The 19,279-nt window shown below is 41.3% G+C and overlaps 2 protein-coding genes across 2 annotated transcripts; both read right to left on the bottom strand.

Annotated features, from left to right (window-relative positions):
- Nucleotides 1–1,431: 1,431 nt before the first annotated feature.
- LOC123997624 (free fatty acid receptor 2-like) lies at nt 1,432–7,992 on the bottom strand. The gene is made up of 2 exons (XM_046302049.1): nt 7,774–7,992; nt 1,432–3,729 (listed from the first exon to the last, which is right to left on the bottom strand). The coding sequence occupies exon 2, from the start codon at nt 3,480–3,482 to the stop codon at nt 2,433–2,435; it is 1,050 nt and encodes a 349-aa protein (XP_046158005.1). The 5' UTR covers nt 3,483–3,729; nt 7,774–7,992; the 3' UTR covers nt 1,432–2,432.
- Nucleotides 7,993–9,266: 1,274 nt separating this feature from the next.
- Nucleotides 9,267–17,025, bottom strand: LOC123997098 (free fatty acid receptor 2-like). The gene is given in 3 exon segments (XM_046301134.1): nt 9,267–11,434; nt 11,436–12,228; nt 16,915–17,025. Coding segments are annotated over 2 exon segments (1,008 nt in total). The 5' UTR covers nt 12,225–12,228; nt 16,915–17,025; the 3' UTR covers nt 9,267–11,215.
- Between the last annotated feature and the right edge of the window lie 2,254 nt (nt 17,026–19,279).

Raw genomic sequence — 19,279 nt, 5'->3', positions numbered from 1 at the left:
AGTTCTCATATGGCTCAAATATCTAGTCTCAGCCAACAGCTTGGATGGCATACCTGAGTGGAATCAAGGTTTTTCTTATCAACTTTTATACATGTGTGCTTCCACTACACACAGATTCAGTCAATCATGGGCCTTCAACGAATGTAAATTGAATTCACCCTCAGGTCTGTCCTCATTGTGTGAGGTCCATAACTGTATAACTCTGCATTGCCTTTTTGTCTACGCTCACAGACGCAGCCCCCGATGAGGTGATTGGATGTTTGAATATCCTTAAGATCTGTGTCTTCTGTGGAGTGACTGTGGCGTTTTCCATTGCAGGTAAGTACTGTATGGTCACACTCACAAGATCACACAAGGATCATGGGAAATGGAGTTGTGTAAATAATTGTGTGGTCCATGTCTTGAGCATCAGTCAATTGGTTTGTTTAAGATATCGTCTTTTTCTCCGCAGCACTGACAAGTGTGGGGAAAAAAACCTCTTGTGTCCTATGTACGGTAAGTACATGCACACACACACAAGCATGCACACACACACATTCTGTTATACAGCTCTATCTGTTTAGCTATCCAACATTGTGAGAAAAAGTCCAAGAGTATCTGAGTAATAGGCTACCCACAACAGCCTCTATACAGATTTTTACTGCATGATACATTTCCTGATCAAATGGCACACTTTTTATGTCAGAGTATGCTGAGTTTTTACTGAGGGACTTTTTTTGGGGGGGGGTGGGCAGTAGTTTTATATATACTGTAAGCACATGCCTCGGCACGGTTTTAAAAACGAGCTCTACACTCTCTCACTTGTCCTCCTTGATGTATATTCTACCCAGCTCACACATTCTGTAGCATCCCCAAATCATGATACAACACTGATGCTATGTGAAGCTTTAGGTCTATGTTGCGTGTCGAACTGAAGCCATTTTGCAATCGTGTCAAGTGCTACTGTGCTGCTGAATGCTTTTATTAGTCATATTGTACTCTAGTGTCAAAACGAATGTCTCATGGATGGTGTGGCTGTCAAATAGATATATGCAATAATCAACTCAACCTCTGTTGGAGCGTAATCCCTGAATAACCGGATTAAATAAAGTCAAGGCACTTCCTGGCGTGAAAGTATTGAATCTATGGGTTTATGTTGGTGGTGTGGGCTTTCCTTGCTCGTGTTACAGGTACTATACAGCAGCTGGCTGTATAGTATACATGCACCACCCATGATACCTTATCAGTGACTATAGTCTCTGTGTAAATATTTGAGAGGCTCGTCAATTAACATGAGTTACACGGTATTGGGAAGTATCTCTGAAGGGATGGCCGTCATATTGTACATGTTATGACTCCAAAACAGTAGCAAGAACCAGGGTTCCACAACAACCTGATTATGTTCAACTATGCCATTGCCAAATGTTTTGCTTGTAATTGTGTAACCTATTCAATCCTGTTAAACTATTATAGTATTTTTGTTCCTATAATTCATGAAATGAACATGCTTTTATTTCAACATCAATATTTTTATTTGGTCCCAGAATCAAACAATGGAGGTCCCAGATGTTAGAGGTGTATACAAAATGGGACAGTGAGTCCACATTCATTTTACAAAGCCAATAGTAGTAATCTATGAATCACAAGTACACACAAAATCCCTCACTTACGCATGTGTGCTCATGCTTGCACAAGAAAACACACACACACACACACACACACACACACACACACACACACACACACACACACACACACACACACACACACACACACACACACACACACACACACACACACACAGCTCAGTTTCAATTGAATAGCTAGCACACACAGTGCATACTGTATCATCGTTCCATTTCAACCATATGCGATACTACTGTGACACTTGTTTGAGATGCTTATCTCTCAGTGCTGAGAGATGTTGTTCTGATGTGTCTCTCAGATGTTAGAGCTGATGTTCTCCACAGTTGACATCACCATAAACTGCTCCTAGTTGTACGAAATACAATTTTCAACAATGTTGAAATAAACACTCCACCTGCTAATCAATGATACTTTTCTGTTCTGTTTTACAATCTTATCAGGCAACCCTATACAACAAATATACTCTCAAACGTATTTCATGTCACAGTAGGTGTGTACTTATAATACATAATTGGCAATGACTGCACTTGATTCCAGCTATCTGCAGCAACACAGTAACTCCCTATTGTGAGCCCTTGTTTTGTGTCTCTCAGGAGGAAGGCAGGCTCCGTATCTCCCATATCCTGTCTCTAATCTAAGTAGGAAGTTTGCCCGCCAATGATCAAACAGAGACGCATATACAGTAAATGACAGTCTCTCCCGTCTCACATGTAAAAAACATAAACATCAGAGCACTCATATCTTGCCTCTAGGCATGGAGAGCATAACATCTCCTTTCAGTTAATACAGGCCCTATTCAATTAGCTTCAGATAGCATTCATCTCTGCTTGTTTGGCTCCCTTATCTATCTGAGGCTCGCTCATTCCCTTCCAAGGGGACCAGTGAATGTGACACTTGGCCAGCTTGATTCTGGCCCCCTGCAGCATACTCCCTAGGGTCCCTCTGACGGCCGAGGAGGAGAAGTAGAAGATAAAGGGGTCCAGGCAGGCGTTGAAGGTGCTGCAGAGCAAGGCCATGTCCCTCCAGTCGGGGTTCTTCCTGGTTATAAAGCCCACAATGTGGGAGACGTTGTAGGGGCCGAAGCAGAAGGCAAACACCAGCAGTGTCCCCAGAGCCAGGCCGATAGCACGGAGGCGTCTGCGACGCCCAATGTGGGGCAGGCCGGAGAGGATACGGATGAAGTTGATGTAGCAGAAGCTGCAGATGAGGAAAGGTACACAGAATAGAACCAGGCAGAGCTCCAGACGCACAGGCAGGAGGATCGCCAGTTGCTTCTTGCTGAAGTCCTCATAGCACACATTCCTGGAAGAAACAATGTTGTCGCTGTCACTAATGAGCACGTTGGAGACGTTGGAGAATTCGTAGATGTTGGAAGAGTTGGTTGTGGAACTGAGGGAGTCTTGCGGTGGGTTGTAGTAGGGCATGATGACGACAATGCTCAGGTGGAGGATGGAGAAGACCCAGATAAATACACTGGCCACCACGGCATACAGGGGCCGGCGCTTCAGCGAGTGCTGGATGGGGAAGGCCACGCCCAGGTAGCGCTCCACACTGACCGCTGTCAGGAATAAGGTGCTGACGTAGATGGTCATGTAGAAGATGAAGCCAGATAAAGGACAGAGGATGTAGGGTAGACTCCAGGTCATATCATCTGTGACTTCCTGCATCTTGAAGGGCAGGAAGAGCAGGAAGAGGAGGTCCGAGATGGTCAGGTTGAGGAGTAGGATGTCAATGGGTGTGGGTTTTTGCCTTACCTTCTTGCTGAAGGTGTAGAAGGCCACAGCATTGGCCGGGAGGCCCGTCAAAAAGGTGACAAGGTAGACGGACAGACACAGCGCAGTGTGGCACTCCTGCATGGTGGCCTTGGAGGTGGGTACAGTCACTGGAAGGCACAGGGAGCAAGATCTGTCACATCATCTCAGTGCAGTCTGGGGGGATGAAAACGTTGCAGTGCAAAGGGCTTGATCTGTCAGACAGTCTGAGGCTTCAGAGGTGAAGGCTGCTTATCGGGTCAACAGCCTGGAACAAACCCGGTTAGACAGCGTGGTTTTCCTGTCCCGGACAATAAAACCAACTCATCGTCTCTTCATGGGCTCCAAGACTCTGATGGCAAGAGAGGATAGAAAGAGATTACCACACGGCACAATACGGTTTATGCCTTTTGTTACTCACTACTCACCCCTTTTAAGTATGCCAAGTGGAGGGTGTAATTGAAACAACATCCATGTGCTCAATAATCACAATACAATACTAGCAGTTGAAATAGGGTTCAGATTAACCTCTTGGGTAGGGGACAGTATTTTGAATATTGGATGAATGAGGTGCCCAATGTAAACTACCTGTTACTCAGGCCCAGAAGCTAGGATAAGCATATGCATGGTAGTATTGGATAGAAAACACTCTAAAGTTTCCAAAACTATTAAAATAATGTCTGTTAGTATAACAGAACTGATATGGCAGGCGAAAACCTGAGGAAAATCCATCCAGGAAGTGGGATATTTTTGATGTGGGTACTTTTCTATTGAATGCCTATACAGTATCTGTTGGGTTAGGACCCATGTTGCAGTTCCTATGGCTTCCTCTAGATGTCAACAGTCTTCAAACATTGTTTCAGGCTTGTATTCTGAAGAACGAGGAAGAATGAGATCTTTCTTTCAGTGCTGTAGAAAGAAGCAGAGCTGGTTTGCGCCGATTGTGCGCCGTTTCGTTGTTTTTCCTTTCTATTGAAGACGCTATTGCCCGGTTGAAATATGATTATTTAGACAATAGACAATCTGAGGATTAATTAGAAACATTGTTTGACATATTTTGACGAACTTTACCGGTACTATTAGGATGTTTTCTTCTGCATGGCGTGACCGCCTTTGAGCCAGTGGATTACTGAACAAAACGCACCAACAAAATGAGGTTTTGGGACATAAAGAGGGACTTGATCGAACAAAACAAACATTTATTGTGTAACATGGACTCTTGTGACTGCAACCATATGAAGAAAAAATTAATCAGGTAAGTGATTCATTTTATAGCCATTTCTGACTTTTGAAATTCCTTTACTTGGTTGTAAAATGTTTGTATGCTTTTGCAAGCGGGGCACTGTCCTCAGAGAATCGCATGGTATGCTTTTGCCGTAAAGCCTTTTTGAAATCTGACACAGCAGCTGGATTAACAAGAAGTTCATCTTTAAGCGATGTATAACACTTGTATTTTTATGAATGCTTAATTGGACTATTTCTGTATTTTGAATTTGGCGCTCTGCAATTTCACCGGATGTTGAGCAGGTGGGAAGCTACCGTCGCACCTGCCCATAAATAAGTTTTAATGTGAATTTCATGCAAAATAACACACTCGGAGAGACAATATGGTCAGTATCTGTTGGGAACTTACTGTATACCTTTAGATTTGATGGGCATCTGGGTTTTGTTTAATGTGATGACTCAGGATGTGTGTGTCTGGCACATGGTTCTGTATACAAACAGTCTCAACACGACATTATTGCTTCCTGTGTCGTAGTTATAATATTGTCTTATCATTGATGGACACCTGTACTTCTTATACACACAAACACAGAACAGCTTGTAAATATATTGGTGCGCACGTCCACAAAGGGGTAATGCATGGTCTTAGCTGCTACCATTCTTTATCCTTGTTAGTACAACAGTGTTTTAATTTCCTGTTCTTAAACATCTCCAATAGGTCAACAATGGTTGAAACCATCTCTGACATCATCAAAGGGAAGTCCTAAACACAACACTCACAATTAAGAAAGAGCTATAACTCATTCTGCCACAACCAAGTAGCCCTTACTATAGTCTTGTTCACCAGCCTTGTGCCGAGAGGCTGTCGCTACTCAGGTCAAGCATTCGAGAGAGTAATCATAGCGTGTCTCCACTGAACTGAATTGTATTATCTTACCCTCTATGTACTTCCAGCATCATATAAAGGGCAGTGTAATAAGGCATATACTGTAGGTAAGGCATGAGTGTAGGAGACAATTAAACCAACATTACCTCCTTGTATGGACCAACGACTAGCTAATATACTGGACGTATGGGAAATTCCTCACTGACACTTTTACTGGCAGATATGATGACAGTGGAGGATTGCCAGCAAGTCCAATCAACTCACTGACCTCTTTACCAACTCTTCACGTTGTTTTGTACATTTTCTACCATAGATAGCTACAGTATTCCATTCCACTGTGACCGGGACTGACTGCTAGAACACCAACGGTCTCTTGCACGGACTCTCTGCACCTCACCACACATGCTTACACACTCACACGTAAGCTCAAACTCACACACATACAGTACTATTTAAGGGTTTTTCTATATTTGTACAATTTAATGCATTGTAGATTAGTAGTGACAACATCAAAACTACGAAATAACACATATGGAATCATGTAGTAAGCAAATAAAAGTGTTAAAATCTAAATATATTTCATATTTTAGATTCTTCAAAGTAGCCAACCTTTGCCTTAATGACAGCTTGGTACACTCTTGGCATGCTCTCAACCAGCTTTATGAGGTAGTCACCTGAAATGCTTTTCCAGCAGTCTTGAAGGAGTTCCCATGTATGCTGAGCACTTGTTAGCTGCTTTTCCTTAACTCTGCGGTCCAACTCATCCCAAATCATCTCAATTGGGTTGAGGTAGGGTGATTGTGGTCAGGTCATCTGATGCATTCATTCTCCTTCTTGGTTAAATAGCCTTTACACAGCCTGGAGGTGTGTTAAGGGTCATTGTTCTGTTGAAAAACATATGGTAGTCCCACTAAGCGCAAACCAGATGGGATGGCTTATCGGGCAGAATGATGTGGTAGCCATGCTGGTTAAGTGTGTCTTGAATCACGTCATAACACCACCTCCTCCATGCTCCATACGGTGGGAACCATGCGGAGATCATCTGTTCACCTGCTCTGCGTCTCACAAAGACACGGCGGTTGGAACCAAAAATCTAAAATTTGGACACATCAGACCAAAGGACAGCGGTCTGATGTCCATTGCTCATTTTTTTGGCCCAAGCAAGTCTCTTCTTATTGGTATCCTTTAGTAGTGGTTTCTTTGCAGCAATTAGACTATGAAGGTCTGATTCACTCAGTCTCCTCTGAAAAGTTGAGATGTGTCTGTTATTTGAACTCTGTGAAGCTTTTATTTGGGTTGCGATTTTGAGGCTAGTAACTGTAACGAACTTATTCTCTGCAGCAGAGGTAACTCTTGGTCTTCCTTTCATGTGGCGGTCCGCATTGATTGTCCTTCATATCTTAAAGAAATTATGGACTGTTATTCCCCTTTGCTTATTTGAGCTGTTCTTGACATAATATGGACTTGTTCTTTTACCAAATAGGGCTACCTTCTGTATACCAACACAACCTTGTCACAGCGCAACTGATTGGCTACTACTCATTAAAGAAAGAAATTCAACAAATATACTATTAACAAGGCACACCTATTAATTTAAATGCATTCCAGGTGATAACCTCATGAAGCTGGTTGAGAGAATGCCAAGAGTGTGCGAAGCTGTCATCAAGGTGGCTACTTTGAAGAGTCTGAAATCATTTGTTTTTTGGTCACTACATGATTCCATATGTGTTATTTCACAGTTTTGATGTCTTCACTATTATTCTACAATGTGGAAAATAAAAAAAATAAAAAAAACGCTTGAATGAGTAAGTGTGGTCAAACCTTTGAATTTTTTAAAATATTTAAAATCTCAGCACCCTCACCCTCCCAAACTACTTTCCACGGCCACACACATACACACACACACTCCATGACTGCTGCTACTGGAATACTATTTATTATTACTGCACAATGTCTATTTATTATTGACATTGCGTATCTATTGCACAATTTCCCAGTCTTGTAAATATCCAACTTCAATTTGTGAGTGCTTTCTGTATTGTATTTTTGCTAAAATACTATTCTTTTTATTTAATTTTTCTTTGTCCTACACTTTGTATTCACTTGTTTTTTCTATTGATGTTGCATTGTCAAGAGGTGAACCTGCAAGTAAGCATTTCTTTGACTGTGTACTCCATGTAGGCTTACAATATATCATGTGTATATGACGGAAAAACTAACTTGACTAGAATTTTTTGTAGATACTTTTTGAAGTAGCCAAAATAGAAATAGAGTATTAAAGCTTACATTATTCCACCATGGATATCCTGCCAGGTCTGACAATTGAGTCTGGATCTTCTTTACTTCATTCCTCCCTCTGTAGCTCCGACTGCCTATCGACTACAGCCAGCCACGCTGTTTACATCCAGCGCAGTTAACGGCAAATTATTATTAGATAAACACCGCTGATATATATCACCAGCGCACTCCAAACATGGTTTCCGTAGTAACACTGTCCTGCGATAGAAGCTGGATGGTCTTAGGGCTTTGAGGAACCAGCCTGTCTGCTCTATTGCTTAATAGATGTAGACTGTTATCTGGCCTCTTGATTAAGAGAGAAAGAGAGGAGGAGGGAGAAAACACTGCACGGGGAAGAAAAGTGACTCACATCTATTATAAGCCGCCTATAACTGCTCCTCCCTCGCTACCATACCAGTTTGACTAATTTAACATTGACTGCGTGGGTGAGAGTTCATCCTTTCATTCTGTAGGCTAACTGCAGTGGGAAATCCCACAACAGAATACACACTCATACTAGCAAATGTGTTCAAAATATTTATTTAGTTGTCCTACTTGTGTATCATAATTGTCAGTGTGATTGGTGGTGGGAAATGTCAAATTCAGGCTGTGATAACATAATGTGGAATAAGTCCAGGTGTATGAATACTTTCTGGGGGCATTGTATCTTTACTTTAGATATTCAGAGGCAATCATTAGGTAGGGAAAAGCATGTGGTAAAATAATAAATATATTCCATTTTGATATACAGTGAACTCGAAAAGTATTGGGACATTGACATTTTTCTTTCTTTGGGGGGGATGGATTTGAAATGATATAATGACTATGAGGTTAAAGTGCAGACTGTCATCTTTAATTTTATGGTGTTTTCATTCATATGTACATTGCCTGCCCCCCCCCCCAATTCTAGGGGACCAAAAGTATTGGGACTAATTCACTTATACAGTATGTGTAGTCAAAAGTTAAGTATTTGGTCCCATATTCCTAGCACACAATGATTACATCAAGATTGTGACTCTACAAACTTGTCGGAAGCATTTGCTGTTGGTTTTGATTGTTTCAAATGATTTTGTGCCCAATAGAAATGAATGGTAAATTATGTATTGTGTCATTTTGGATGAACTTTTATTGTAAATGAGAATGGAATATGTTTCTCAACACTTCTACATTAACGTGGATGCTACCATGATTATGGATAGTCCTTAATGAATCATGAATAAGGATGAGTGAGAAAGTTACACACTTTTGGAGCCCACTGTAAATACGCCTGAAACTCAACTTCCTGTTTTACATTGTTTTGATGACTGGAAGAACCCTTCAAAGTATTACGAAATCACATATCTAGAAAACCCAAGAGCTACAGCCGACACAGACAATCAGAGTGTATTATGCAAGTTTGTGTATCCCATTTTGTGAAACATTTTCATGGGGGGCAAGGCATCACTTCAAATATTCCCAGAAGTATGGTGTAAAAAGAGATTTTAATGTCATCAGTTTAAAAAAAAGTCATAAAATAAAGGGGAACAGAAATAATATAAAACCTTCAAAAGCTTATAAATACACATATAAATGCATACTACACATACATTAATGTCAGTGAAGGCTCCTCAGATGAGGAAGGGGAGGACCATGCTCCTCAGTAAATTTCATAAAATGATAATAGTGGAACATTTAAAAATTTTGCATGTTTAGATCAAACTTTACTAAATATATTCAAGTTACCAAATAATTCATTAAAACACACAATGAATTTCTACAGTAGCATCAGCAGCACACTGTAGTGCACCATGGTGTAGCTGGAGGACAGCTAGCTTCCTTGACGTCAATGCAAAACCTAGGAGTCTCTTGGTTCTCACCCTGTCCATGGACTTACACAGTAATTAGGACAACTTCCGGAGGACATCCTCCAACCTATCAGAGCTCTTGCAGCATGAACTGACATGTTGTCCACCCAATCAAGAGATCAGATAATTAATCTAGTACTGAGAGCATAAGATACAGCTAGCTAGCACAGCAGTGCATAACATGTGGTGAATAGTTGCCTCTAAGAGAGAATATTTTAACAGTTTTGAAAATATGTATTGATTCAAATATTAAAGAGAAGCAAGAGAGAGAGAGAACTAGCTAGCTATATTTGTTCATATTTTTTAACTTCACATTCACTTAAGCTAGCTGGATGCAGCTAGCTAGATTAGCATACTCAAACACCTGGCTCAAACAGAGAGTGATGCTATGTTAGCTTGCTGGCTTTGGCTATTCAACACTGGAACTCTTCCAAATCTAGGTAAGCTTTTGGTTTGAATAATTTATTACCACCAGCACCCGCAGTGGAACTGTTAAACTGCTTTGTGACTGTACACTGTACTGCATGATTGTACTGGGTTTACTAACTCGTTAGTTCTAGTACTAAAGCTATATTGACTATGAGGTGACAATGATGTAGTCTGTATGTAGCGGTTAGTAGTCATGATATGAAGGTTTGGCTTGGAAAGTGTTTTTTTTCCTGGTCACAGACAGGTGTTATGCACTGAAGTCCACAAGCAAAGGTAAAAGGTGAGAGGAGGAAAGCGCATGGATAGTTGGGAATTATATAAACAGGAACTATAGGAATTATATAAACAAGGAATTATATAAACAACGAGCAACGTGATCATGCTGTCGACATAAGGCTGCTTTGAAAGTGAACTGTTTTCGTATGATATGGGATGTATTCATTCCGCCGATTCTGTTGAAAAATGTTTCTTAAACAGAAGCAAATGGAACAAAAAGGGGATAAACATACCTGAATTTGTCCAATAGAAACTCTCATTTGCAAATGTTGGACTAATGATTACACCCTTGGTCAGATGCAAGCAAGAGTGTGCAAGGCAGTAATCACCTTGGTTACTCAAAATTCTCTCAACCCTTTGCACCTAAGTTGTAGATTTTCATTCATAGGCTAGTTTGTAGCAAACTCATGATGGGTATAGGTCAAATTTGACTATCATACAGTAGCCCAAAACTATCGATGTTACATTGGGCTGGGGGAATGGAAAATGAATGACAGTCATCCAATATTCTGAAATAGAAATAAGGCCATGCTCATAAAAAAGTAGCATCCTCCCTCATCCTAATTGGCACTGACTGGCACTGATTAATGTATAGGCTACTTATAAAGAAAGATAGCAAAGTCCTCAGTCTTTTCAATAAGAACCTAAGTGCAATAAATACATTGAACAGGCTAACATTTAGCATGTGTAGCATATGGCTTGACTACACACTATAATAGGGGTGTCAAACGCATTCCATGGAGGAGCTAGTGTCTGCAGGTTTTATTTTTTAATTAAGAACTAGACAACCAGGTGAGGGGAGCTATTTACTAATTAGTGAGCTTAATTCATCCATCAAGTACAAGGGAGGAGCGAAAACCCGCAGACATTCAGTCCTCTGTGGTATGAGTTTGACACGTACACTATAAGGAGCTGTCATTGGTGCTTGGTGTGCTGTCCTTCTGAGTTCTGGAGCAGAACAACAGGGGGCAGTAGAGGACCTTATTGCAGAAGAACAACCGCTGTATCCTCTCCACCAGGTTCTTCATGAAGAGGTGGAAGGTAGACCTGAGGGCCGCTGAGGAGAAGTAGAAGATGATGGGGTCCAGGCTGGCGTTGACAGTACTGGACAAGAGTGCTTCCAACCCGCCAAGTGGGACTCTCCCACTTTACAAAGCCCACTACGTGTGACAAGTTGTAGGGTGCGAAGCAGACGATAAACACCAGCAGGGTCCCCAGAGACAGGCCGATGGCCCGCTGACGCTTCTTGCGGTTGATGCTGGGCAGCTGAGAGAGGATTCGGATGAAGTTGATGTAGCAGAAGCAGCAGATAAAGAAAGGTACACAGAATAGAACCAGGAAGAGCTCCAGACGGACAGGTATCAGGACTTGCAGCTGCTCCGGGGTGAAATCCTCATAACACATGTCCAGGTTCTTTGGGTCTGCCCGGGTGGTGTTGGAATAGTCAAAATATTGAATGATGTAGACAATACTAATGTGCGCCATGGAGATTGCCCAGAAGAAGACACTAGCCACCGTGGCGTACAAAGGCCGTCTTTTTAGTTTGTACTTGATGGGAAAGGCCACTCCCAGGTAGCGTTCGACACTGATTGCGGTCAGAAAGAAGGTGCTGTTGTAGATGGTGGTGTAGAAGACGAAGCTGGTCAATGGACACAGAAAGTGGGGCATGATCCATTTCATGTTGTCCGCCACCTCTTTGATCTTGAAGGGCAGGAAGAGCAGGAAGATGAGGTCCGAGATGGTCAGGTTGAGGAGCAGGATGTCGACGGGCATGGCTTTCTGCCTCACCTTCTTGCTGAAGGTGTAAAAGGCCACGACATTGGCGGGGAAGCCAATCAGCAAGGTGATGATGTAGACCACAAGCACCAGGCTGCTGTGGCCGTATCTTTCCACGGCTTCCTTCTCAGACATCGTTCTGCAAAAGAGGAAGGATAGACAATGAGCTAACGTTTGTGTTAGCTAATGCAGGTACTCAATCTGGGGTCATTTCAGGATACTCAGAGTTAGTCAGTGAAGGTGTGAAGCAATAAAATAAAAATAGAGTCAGTGTCACTAGTTTGTATGCAGAATTTCACACGGAGGCTGAATTCAGTCACAAGGATAGCTGTGATGCAGTTGGTTAACAAAGCCATGTCATTCTGTCTAACAAGAGTTTCTTTGAGTCTATGGCATGTCTATGGTTGGACTCCTTGATTCGGCCCCCTTGATCTTTGCGACCTTTTGCCACATTTCAGGCTTCAAACATAAAGATATAAAACTGTATTTTTTTGTGAAGTATCAACAACAAGTGGGACACAATCATGAAGTAGAACGACATTTATTGGATATTTCAAACTTTTTTAACAAATCAAAAACTGAAAAATTGGGCGAGCAAAATTATTCAGCCCCTTTACTTTCAGTTCAGCAAAATCTCTCCAGAAGTTCAGTGAGGATCTCTGAATGATCCAATGTTGACCTAAATGATGATAAATAAAATCCACCTGTGTGTAATCAAGTCTCCGTATAAATTCACCTGCACTGTGATAGTCTCAGAGGTCCGTTAAAAGCGCAGAGAGCATCATGAAGAACAAGGAACACACCAGGCAGGTCCGAGATACTGTTGTGAAGAAGTTTAAAGCCGGATTTGGATACAAAAAGATTTCCCAAGCTTTAAACATCCCAAGGAACACTGTGCAAGCGATAATATTGAAATGGAAGGAGTATCAGACCACTGCAAATCTACCAAGACCTGGTCGTCCCTCTAAACTTTCAGCTCATACAAGGAGAAGACTGATCAGAGATTCAGCCAAGAGGCCCATGATCACTCTGGAGATCTACAGCTGAGGTGGGAGACTCTGTCCATAGGACAACAATCAGTCGTATATTGCACAAATCTGGCCTTTATGGAAGAGTGGCAAGAAGAAAGCCATTTCTTAAAGATGTCCATAAAAAGTGTTGTTTAAAGTTTGCCACAAGCCACCTGGGAGACACACCAAACATGTGGAAGAAGGTGCTCTGGTCAGATGAAACCAAAATTGAACTTTTTGGCAACAATGCAAAACGTTATGTTTGGTGTAAAAGCAACACAGCTCATCACCCTGCACACACCATCCCCACTGTCAAACATGGTGGTGGCAGCATCATGGTTTGGGCCTGCTTTTCTTCAGCAGGGACAGGGAAGATGGTTAAAATTGATGGGAAGATGGATGGAGCCAAATACAGGACCATTCTGGAAGAAAACCTGATGGAGTCTGCAAAATCCTGAGACTGGGACGGAGATTTGTCTTCCAATAAGACAATGATCCAAAACATAAAGCAAAATATACAATGGAATGGTTCAAAAATAAACATATCCAGGTGTTAGAATGGCCAAGTCAAAGTCCAGACCTGAATCGAATCTGTGGAAAGAACTGAAAACTGCTGTTCACAAATGCTCTCCATCCAACCTCACTGAGCTCGAGCTGTTTTGCAAGGAGGAATGGGGAAAAATGTCAGTCTCTCGATGTGAAAAACTGATAGAGACATACCAAGCGACTTACAGCTGTAATCGCAGCAAAAGGTGGCGCTACAAAGTATTAACTTAAGGGGGCTGAATAATTTTGCACGCCCAATTTTTCAGTTTTTGATTTGTTAAAAAAGTTTGAAATATCCAATAAATGTCGTTCCACTTCATGATTGTGTCCCACTTGTTGATTCTTCACAAAAAAAATACAGTTTTATATCTTTATGTTTGAAGCCTGAAATGTGGCAAAAGGTCGCAAAGTCCACGGGGGCCGAATACTTTCGCAAGGCACTGTAGGCACAATGGCATGCTTTGGAGTGAAGCCATTAATTGTGGCAAACAAGGTACCCATCACAACAATAAAAGGGAGCAGTCTGTTTGTGCTTCCCAGCCTCGAGTTTTCCAGATGCCTCTCAGCTAATCCCAGTGTTAATATCCAGCGCACGCATGAACCCCTAAGCTTCCTTCTATTCATGGTGGAGCAAACTAACAACATAATACTCCCATCATGACACAAGTGTTCAGTGGCTGGTAAGCCATGAGGATGGTATTTGAAGAATGATTTTATTTTCTACAGAGTAAGGTTTATTTGGTTCCCTATAAACCCTTACAGTCAAATATTTTGGGGCTGGCAGTGTTATGAAGGATGACCTCTGCATGTGTAATTACCATCAGCCACAGGTGTCTTGAACAGGTATTGCCCCAGGGGATTGCCCCTGGAACTCGTTGTAAAAAAAATAACTTAAAACTTGACTATTTCATTACATTTGTGGATTTTAATCTCTGGTCGAATTACTGTTGACTTGTATTCCTTTGACATAAAATATTTATAAAAAAAGAGAAATAAAGAAATATTGCAAGGGGCTATAGCTTTGTGTGTAACTTACTAGCCACTGGATTATATATTTGTGTACATTTAAAGGAATCAGCAGATGTTGCCCTCCTTGTGAAGCTTGATGTATCTCACTAGTACATTTGAGTTTTTAAAAATCTGATGATCATTTGATATTACAGAGGGAGGCTAGCGCTTGGGGGTTGACGCTTATTCAGTGAAGGAAATGTCTGTGTCTTGCAAACAGCAGCGCCACTCCTTCTGACTGTCTACTACAGTGACAGGCAGCTGGACAACAGAACACCACTTCAGGTGTCATTTATAAAGCCTGAATTGTGCATTGGATTTGAACAGACGACCATCGCGTGAATACTGGAAAGAGGTCTCAGACACTATTAACGTTTGTACTATTTCTGTTATGGTCATTCATGCGACCGTTATGGTTTTGAAATGTTGAGTGCAGCATTTTACGGTGTATGTTCATGTGTCCACATTTCAGATATTGATTGCATCTCATTAAAATTGAATTGTAGATATTGTCAAGTTCATCTTACATTTACTTTAGTGTGTCAGATGTGGGCTACATCTACATGTGCACAAATATCAACCTAATCAGCTCATAAGCTCTTTACACTTCATACATTTCCATTGGTCAGTATTTTTTTAAATGCAACCTTTATTTAACTAGGCAAATCAGTTAAGAACAAAATCTTATTTACAATGGCGGCGTATCCCGGACGGCACTGGGCCAATTGTGAGCCGCCCTATGGGACTCCCAATCACGGTCGGATGTGATACAGCCTGGAATCAAACCAGGGACTGTAGTGATGCCTCTTGCACTAAGATGCAGTGCCGTAGACCACTGCACCACTCGGGAGCCCAATGACTTGTGAGAACTGGATCCTAGTTTTCTATTCCTTGGGCGATACTGATCAACACAAACAACACGGTCATCTACTTCTCATTTTCTTTCCCAACACTGACTCAACACTTACTATTTTTGCAATCAATTTGTGCTAAAACGCACCCTTGGAGGAAGGGTATAATTATTCAAAACATGGGTCATGTGAAGCCTAAGTTCTCCAGAAGGGTATATGGTATCTAAATTACAATAAACAAGAGAAGAAACATGGCTTCAGATGTTCAAAACACACCTCAGTCATCTAGGGAATGGGGCCAAGACATACACGTGCAGGAAGGAGGTAGCCGGCTTTTATCAGTTTATCTGGTGTTGCTGGGGAGTCGTCAAGGTGTTGTTAACCCTCAACTGATAAAAACGGCTGTCTAGCGGATGCGTTTTGGTCCGCGGAGGTACAGTAGCTCGCTATGAGAAAACACCACGCACTGGACATGTGGCTGTTCATGGCCAGGGTAAATGTTTGAGGTTCCACATTCACTTGACAGCTTATTTCTTTAGTAAGATAAGATAAGAAAAGTAACATGACGCGCAGTGTAGTATACAGAGCGAGAGGTGGTCTAGTGTGCTCGTGCAGTGGTCACCAACCCTGGTTTTGGGGAACTACTGTGTCCACAACCTTTTTTTCCTGCCAGCAAAGCCCTAACACCGTAATTTAACAGATCAACTACTCACCAAGACCTTGATTAGTTGAGTAAGGTGTGTTAGTGCAGGGTTGGAACAGAGAGTTTCACCTGGTCAATGATGATCAACAATGCTCACCTAAAACAACCCATCACTTTAAATGCAGCCCATTATTACAGAGGTACTATAACAACATTTTACTGAGAGTGATTGGTGAGACAGAGATGCCCATTGGGATAGCAGCCATTCCCAAAGGACAAAAAAAAAACTAAAGAGTTTGCAGTAACCATGACAATTTAGACAGAGTGTAGTACAGACACAGAGCATACCTATACCATCTCATTCCTGAAATGGATATGTAAAAAGGTTGATTACTCAGCAAATTTGTATATTATATATATTCCTAAAGCAAAAATTCAACTTTTAACTTCCACTTAAATAAATCATAAAAAGTACCATCTTCTCAACGGAAATCAGTACTGTATGAGTGCACTATGCTTGGAACACATTGCCGTGACAACTGTTTTTACCCAAGTATGTTCAAATATATATATTCCAGATCCATGGTAAGTATTTTATATTTACCTTAGATTTAACAGATTTCAAAAGGCTTACAGGTATTTTGTGTTTTAGTATGTCTTCCTTGTGAAATATATAAAAGCGTAGTCTGTCTACTTTGCCAACATTTACATAAAAGCTCCTGATAATAGCACAAGGAGCATGACATCAAGAGTTCCACTGTACATACCTTAGTCAGCAAACACGCACACAAACGTCCCCTGGTCAAATGGTGAGTAAACGCTTGGCTTCAAATAAACAGTGCTTTTAATGGTAATGTCTCAATGTAACGTACTTCATGTCACGTACTAAACAGGAAAGAAGTTGCACATGTTCCTTTTTTGGAGGGCGGGGGACTCTCCATTTTGATCACACTTTATTTGGATAGTCCACAACAGATCAGTCTGTAGACGCTCAAACTATTGAAAGAAAGAAAAAAACCGTTCAACTGCAACTCTGTTGATATGCAACAGTTTACTCAGATTACGGTTCGGTTTAGGGTTTAGGTTTGGGGTTAGCTTTAAGGTTAGAGTTAAGATGTGAGGCCTGGAAGCTGAGGCTTGGGTTACGGATTATGTGTTAGGTGTTTTGTCACAGTGAGGTTTAAAGTTGGGGTTAGTATGAGGGTTATGGAGGAATACCAGTTCTTGTTAAATAATCTAAAAATTGTAAAAATACAAACCTCTCACCCAACGTTTTACATGGATCATTTGGCATGTGGAGAATATTAATTACATATGGGAAATATCAAGCTCTCTGATATACTGTCCCCTCTAATTCATTTTAACATAGCCTATCTGACTATAGGAAAATGTTCAATGTTTTCATACAAGAACTCACACAAACCCTGTGAAATCACAGTTCATGCCATTGAGTTTATTCAGTCTTTACAGACATTTCTTTGACTTTTCAGCATAAAAATTCAAACCACCCTGTACAACAAAATGGCTAAAACCTTGTGCTATTTGAGTACAATGCCAACTGAACATGTGTAGTAGTTGAGTCTAATTTGAGAAATTCTGGATTTTTGAATAAAAGGACATTTCTATTTGTTGCTTGAGCAAGGAGTTTATGTGTACTGTGGAGTGCCGACGCAAACTGTATGACGAAATTAAGGAATGAGTAGGTAGTGGACACTAAGTTACAATGTATCGTCCCTAGTAACTACACAGTTACTATAATCAAAAACAAAAAAACACATGCACACTTCTCCATTCAAAAGCAGGTTTCATATGTGGCACAAATCAAGGTAGAGCCTAGAGAAGAGGGATTCATCATAGTGAGGAAATATTTGTTTACATCCAACAATACTAAGTATGAGTCCCAAATAACACCCTATTCCCTACAGTACATATACAGTGCAATGGAAAAGCATTTAGGTCCTTACTGATTTCCTCTATTTTCGCATATTTTTTTATATTGACCTTCAATCAAAACCTAATATTAGATTAAGGGAAATTGAGTGAACAAATAATGAACAAAGTCACGCAACATCCAATTCCCCTGTGTGGAAAAAGTACCCTTACACTCAATAACTGGTTGTGCCGCTCTTTTCAGCATGAACCGCTCGTTTCAAGTCCTGCCACAACATCTGCATTGGGATTAGGTCTGGACTTTGACTCGGCCATTGTTGCTTTCATAGCCATTTTCATGTAGACGTGCTTATGTGTTTAGGATAGTTGTCTTGCCGCATGTCCCAGCTGCGCTTAGCTTCAGCTCACAGGCGGATAACCCCGACATTCTCCTGTAGAATTCTCTGATACAGAGCAGAATTCATGGTTCCTTCTGTTAAGATAAATTGTCCAGGTCCTGAGGCAGCAAAGAACACCCAAACCATCACACTAACCACCACCATGCTAAGGGGATGACATGTACATAAGGATATATGAATGAGTGATGGTATAAGGGACCCATGTCGTAACCACCACCATGCTTGACCGTTGGTATAAGGGACCCATGTCGTCCAAAACGTTTTGGAACTCATCTGTTCCATAGAACATTCTTCAAAGAGTCTTGATGATCATCCAGGTGATTTTTTTTGTTGTTGAAAACTTGAGTCAACTTTTTGGATGAGAAGGGTCCCATTATGCCTGGCGGAAACCAAACACTGCATTTCACAGTAAGAACCTTATACCAATGGCAAGAATGGTGGTGGTAGTGTGATGGTTTGGGGATGCTTTGTTGCCTCAGGACCTGGACGACTTGCCTTCATATATCGGAGGAGCCCTTCATCTAATATTAGGTTTTGGTTGAAAATCTGATAACGTTCAGTGTCAAAATATGCAAAAATGTTGAAAATCAGAAATGGGGTAAACACTTTTTCACAGCTCTGTAAGGCACCTACTTTTGATCTGAGGGTTATGGTGCCATTTGGGACACAGCCTATGTTTTTGTGTGTGCCACCCATCCAGGCTCCAATCCAACACTAATTGTATAGTGAAAAGCCAGGTATAATAGACGTGTCGTCCGTTTGACATAATGACACAGCATTTCACAGCAGTGACAAAGTCCTCTATCTAGCAGGGCATTTAGAACACCCTGGTTGTACTGATGAA

This window comes from Oncorhynchus gorbuscha, linkage group LG15 (genome assembly GCF_021184085.1).
Source record: "Oncorhynchus gorbuscha isolate QuinsamMale2020 ecotype Even-year linkage group LG15, OgorEven_v1.0, whole genome shotgun sequence".
Classification (NCBI taxonomy): Eukaryota; Metazoa; Chordata; class Actinopteri; order Salmoniformes; family Salmonidae; genus Oncorhynchus; species Oncorhynchus gorbuscha.
Note: the sequence above shows the minus strand (reverse complement) of the source record. Positions and strands in the feature narration are given on the sequence as shown.